The sequence below is a fragment of the Anolis sagrei genome, chromosome 5, assembly GCF_037176765.1.
Source record: "Anolis sagrei isolate rAnoSag1 chromosome 5, rAnoSag1.mat, whole genome shotgun sequence".
Classification (NCBI taxonomy): domain Eukaryota; kingdom Metazoa; phylum Chordata; class Lepidosauria; order Squamata; family Dactyloidae; genus Anolis; species Anolis sagrei.
Window position 1 is genome coordinate 155,647,111 of NC_090025.1, and position 6,000 is coordinate 155,653,110.

General features: G+C 37.8%; 1 protein-coding gene across 4 annotated transcripts in view; it reads left to right on the forward strand.

Annotated features, from left to right (window-relative positions):
- The window catches only part of ELK3 (ETS transcription factor ELK3), a 75,145-nt gene extending 69,145 nt beyond the window's left edge, over positions 1-6,000 (forward strand). For all 4 annotated transcript variants that reach the window (XM_067469132.1, XM_060777281.2, XM_060777283.2 and 1 more), the window contains one exon: positions 3,299-6,000. In XM_067469132.1, coding sequence (XP_067325233.1) covers positions 3,299-3,397 — 99 coding nt within the window. In that variant the 3' untranslated portion in view covers positions 3,398-6,000. The remainder of the gene's footprint in view (positions 1-3,298) is intronic.

Here is a 6,000-nt window from a genome sequence, read left to right on the forward strand (position 1 = left end):
TGTGTGAGATAAGCCTATGATATACATAAACAATTATTTACTAGGCAACTGAGGACAATTTGCCATATTGTAGATAGTCTGTATATGTCCATTGTCAGTCTCCAATTGCTGTATAATTTAGTATGGTAAGCCCCAATCTCTCTTTTGTCTGTTGCTGTATTTTTCTGCTATTTTAAAAGTTTTTTAAAAAAATCCAGACCACATTTCTGTTGTCCCAGAATTTTTTTTTTTTTGGGGGGGGGGGGCAATTCTCTGTACCACGAGCAACATTTATTCCTACTTGTAGGTATATTTGCTCCTTTCTTTGCCTTTCTCTTAGAGTTATAGTGCATCAGTGGATCAGTGAAACTGCACTTTTACACTAGAGCTCTGTAACTGTTTTTGAAAAATGTCAGAGGTGAAAATTTGTCCTTCAAACCATAGGACCACCTTAGCAAACAATACCCAGTTTTTGTTTTAAGAAAGCTTTTGATGGAGCCTTAACGTAGAACCAAGAAATCGCTCCATACACCTCTAAAAGGATTATCCCTATTTTAGAGATGAAATGGAAAAAGTGGATATGCTTTGATTGCCGTGGTGGCACAACGGGTTGAACTGTTGAACTGTTGAATCTGCTGACCTAAAGATTGGCTGTTCAAAGCCATGGGTTAAGGTGAGCTCTCACTGTTAGCCCTAACTCCTGCAAACCTAACAGTTCAAAAACATGCAAATGTGAGTGGATTAATAGGCACCCATGCATCTATGCCAGCAAACAAAACCAGGAGGTGTCTACAGACAACAGGCTCCTCGGTTTGGAAATGGAACAAGAACACCTCTCCATGGCCAGAGTTGAGTACCACCTCCAGAAAGCCAGAGATGAAAGGGGAAGTCTTTGCCCTTGTTCTGTGTATTTGTACATCATTGTTATTCCACTGTATTAAAAGCATTGAATGTTTGTCTATCTGTGTATGTTGTAATCTGCTCTGAGTCCTCTCGGGGAGATAGAGCGGAATATAAATAAAATGTTGTGGTGGTGGTGGTTGTTGCAGTTTTGATGCAAAAGTCAGTTGACATAGAAGTCAAGGGAGTTGAAATATAAAAGCAAGTAAAGAAAGTCTTTATTAGAATGAAGTTTCACAAACAACTGAAATCTCTCTTTTTCACAATGGCTACCAAAAGGAAAGCATCTCCGAGAGATAATTGTGCAGTGGCTCTTAATGCAGTCTACAAACTGATGATACCTGAATCTGATAGATCTCCATTATTGGCAAGGGTCTAATAATAATAATAATAATAATAATAATAATAATAATAATAATCTGTCATATCATTGTATTATTATTTACGTTTCTGTATTGTCAAAGGCTTTCATGGCCGGAATCACTGGGTTGATGTAGGTTTTTTCGGGCTATATGGCCATGTTGTAGAGCATTCTAGAACATTTACGTTTCTATTCTGCCTTCTTGGAATACAAGGTATGAAATGTTCCCAGAATTCACCTGGGCATTGGCCACAAACCTCTTTCGCTTCTACAGATTTCCAGTGTCTATATTCCTCTATTAACACTACAAGTTTAAGGGATGTCCTACAAATCATGCCAATACTATATTATACTATCATAACATTCTTAAGAATGGTAGTTTATACTGCAGGCGTAGAGAGTATTTCCAAATATTGCTCCACATAGAGTGTAATTTGGATTTACTTTATTCAGACCCACTAACAGGAAGCCACCCATCTCATGAGCTTGATTCAGATAATATTTGATATGATGAACAAACTCCTGCATAGTTCCTGTTCTCCAAACACTAGGGATGTAAGAACAAGAAATCATGCTAAGAAATATTCTTTTCTTCCAAGTCGTTTTCTGTTGGTTTTCAGAGTTTGTACATTCGTTAAGCTAACTGCTTCCTTGTTGCAAGGACATTTTCATTATGATGTCATTTGGATCTGTCAGACAGTTCTCTGCTTGGCGTACAGCTCTGTTTTGTTTCAGAAAGGGAACAGGCACACAGATTTCAGAGATTTTTGTGTAAATTGCAGAAAAATCAAAAGAAAAACAAGCATTCACTGTCTCAATCATACTGCAGGTGAAAATCTTGTAGGGGTTAATGAATTCTTAAAAGGCTGTCTCAGAATGTCAAGGCAGCTTTTCTTGTTAAAAATTAATACTTGTGCATATCCTTTTGCATACAAGATGAAAAGAGTGAAAGCTTCTATGTTTATTTTTGATTTTATAACAGCTTACTGTTATATCTAAACTCTGGTCCAAATTACCTGTCCAAATGCATCTCCCCTTATGAGCCAACTAGAGCTTTAAGATCTGCTGGGGAGGCCCTGCTCTTGGACCAACCCCCTTCACATGCGCGATGGGTGGGAACGAGAGGCAGGGCTTTCTCAGTAGCAGCCCATCAGCTATGGAACTCCCTCCCCAGCGACATCAGGCAGGCCCCATCCCTTCTGGCCTTCAGAAAAAAGCTAAAGACCTGGTTCTGTACACAGGTATTTGGAGAATAAGACATTATGGATTTTGACACAGGTGAATAAGGATTGTGGATGAATGGAATCAAGCACTTCATATGTTTTAATCAGTTTTTATTGTTATTTGAGTTTATTTGCTCATGTGTTCTAATTGTTTTATAGTTGATGAGATATGTTTTTATTGCTATATTCACATGCAGCATTGAATTTTGCCAGAGTCTGTAAGCCACCTTGTGTCCCCTGCAGGGTGAGAAAGGCGGGGGTATAAATGAAGTAAATAATAAATAAATCAAATCGGAGCTATGATTTACACTAGCGCTAACCCAAAGTACTGAGTTGTATTGAACTGAGTTCTCCTTGAGCTTATATTTAAAACTTGACTCAAATGTAAAAAAAATCTCTTTTTATATGAAAAATACATAAACCTTTGGCAAACATCCTTTCAAACACAAAAAATATTGTTTTAGTTCAAATCATCGCACATATTTGACGACATTCTGATAGAATAGTTGAATTGGCAAACAATAGTATGATGTAATGCATGAACTGATAAACCAACACAGCCACAGGTCCATCTCCAAAATTTACTGCATTGATAAAGTAGCAATGAATTATGAGGCTGAACACAAAGGAAACAAAAGAAGAAGCAATGGCTAAAGTGTGGTTTTCTTGCTTGCATAAGTGGAAGGCCAAAGTATGGTTTGTTTGAAAGTTTGCAATGGGATATGATCCTTTTCAAAGAGAAAACCATTTTTGTTTGTCATAAGAAATCTAACATAACTTTACGCTTAATGTTTTTTTCTCTCTTCTTTATTTTGTTCTCTTTTTCCTCTTGCAGTTCCCGACTTTGCTCAACGGCCACATCCCAATGCAAATTCCCAGCTTGGATCGGGCCTCTTCTCCAGTCCTCCTCTCTCCAAATGCTCATAAATCCTGATATCTCAGCAAGTGAAGGACTCACTAACAAACTGGATTATTACACAGCCATTCTGATGAGTTTCATTTTTCTGGCGATGCCAGGAGGACATGATGAAACCCCTCCTTTTTTACTATGGTTTGCACTTTTCATTACATGGATGATCTACTTGTATGATGTTTATTTAGCATTTTTAAACAGCATTTTTAGAAGAATTCTGTTGTGCATTAAAATGAGTTATAATTTTTTATATTCTTGCTCTCTTAAGTGTTGAACACTGTTTCTTACTGAAATACCTTTCTTCGTAGATTTCAAAACAATATCTAAAGGATGTGAAACTTTTTAATCTTGTATTTCTGCATATTATGCATCATGCTTATGTGTAAACTATAACCGGCTGTGCCTTCTTTTGCATAATGTTATATAAATGATTTATATTTTTCCAGTATTAAGATGAAAGTTGAAAAGGACCCAACAACCCCCTATGCTAGTATTTCAGTATTTCCCTTGCAGTAGGCCATATGGTGCCTTGTATTAATGTAATTTTGAATTAAGTGCTTTTCCATTATATAAAGATTCCTAATTCCATGCTGAATTGAGAGGCCATAATGAATGTTTTGGCCAGTAAGTGTGTTTAAGACTAGAACACTATTTAGATCTAGGTGCTTGAATTCTTCTCTGAGTTAAGAGGAAAATGGCTTTAAAATATTTATAACATATTTTAAGGGCATTAGAGGATATAACCTTACTCAGTTCCATTCGTTTTCATTTCATTTCTTGGTCAGGTTGTTAGAAGAGATATACTGATCATGGTTTACTTCATTGTACAGGTAAAGTTTCAATGAGCTTTGTGATTCGGACAGGAGCACATGCGGTTCCACTTTTGCAGTGCGAAAACATTTGTGTTGGGGGTGCTTTGAATGCGATTTTTCTGCTTCTTGGCAGGGGGTTGGAATGGATGGCCCACAAGGTCTCTTCCAACTCTAGGATTCTATGTGTGGTTTAAAAAAATAGACACCATGTAGAACTTGATTTAACAACAAACAAACAAAACCTAGATTTCTGAAGGCAGGCGGAATAAGCTTGCCACTTTCTAGAATGCCATGAAATGATTTCCTAAAAGTGAAACACAAATGTAGGATGATATAAGTGCAAGTGGTTTCATGTTCATCACCAGTAACTTGAATGAAATCCTATCTCATATGTATTTTATGAACTTCTTGTAACTAAATATAGAAAACATTGAAGCATTCCGACTTGTGCCATTTTCTCACTGTTAACTGAAGAATGGATGTAAACTTTGATGGGCTACTGTATGTACAATGTAATGAAATTTGGCTTGAAAAAAGCTGGTTCTGTTGACCTGGAAAAATCTAGAGACTCTTATCACTGTTATGATCACTGAAGTGATGAATGTTTGGTCTTCTCGGCTGTAAAATTTAAACCTCTGTGGGTATTGATGCTCTTGTTTTGAATGAAACTACAAAACATCATTTATTCTCACTGTACTTTCCTTGCTTGAAGTCGTGAAGTCTACTCTCCTTGTTGGAACATTTGCCATTTGAAGGAGTTGATTTTTCTCTACTCTAGCTTTTGTGGTATTGTACAGTCTGCCTTACACGTTTGTGGGTTTAACTCTGTGAAGTTCATTAAAATGTTTTCACTAGGAATCTCTGTGTCCTCTCTAGGTCCTTCAGTGTAAGTTGACATTGGAAGTTGACATAAAGTCACACTGAAAGACCTAGACCTTCATAGAATCATAGAGGAGGAGTTGTTTTTTTTGTCGTGTCAGGAGCAAGTCGCTTCTGGTGTGAGAGAATTGGCCGTCTGCAAGGACGTTGCCCAGGGGACGCCTGGATGATTTGATGTTTTTATCATCCTTGTGGGAGGCTTCTCTCATGTCCCCGCATGAAGAGCTGGAGCTGATAGAGGGAGCTCATCCGCCTCTCCCGGGATTCGAACCTGCGACCTGTCGGTCTTCAGTCCTGCCAGCACAGGGGTTGAACCCACTGCGCCACCAGGGGCTCCATAGAGTTGAAAGAGACCTCATTGGCCATCCAGTCCAACCCCCTGCCGACAAGCAGGAAAATCACATTCAAAGCACCCCTGGATGAGTGTTCAGTTTTTCAGTTTCATGGGGGCCCCATGCTCCTAATCCCAGTGAATGTGGGGGTCTGGCTGTATAAGCGTATACAATTACCTGCCAGCATATGTTCAGCACCCTCTTTCATCCTTGCAGAATGCTTTAATTCAAAGATACCAGTTCATGTACCTGAAAAAACACTCACTACTTGAATATATTCCCTTCTCCTTCATACATAGAATTCTACTGACATATTACTGGGAGTATTTGGAAAGTATATATTTTTCCATCTTGATCCAGATTGTCGTTTTCCTTCCCAATGTATTTTAAATTGTAGTCCTACATTTATTTTCATACAGTGGAGTCATATTCTTCAATCTATAATGGAACCAAAACTGCTGTTACAAACATGGAATACATAAAGTTGTTAAAACAGCCATCTAGTTGTTATAATATGCTTAAATTAATGAGGTAGCATTGAACTTCGTAAAGGACCAAACAAAAGGATCTCTGTAAGAATAAAGACCAAACATAAAATCCA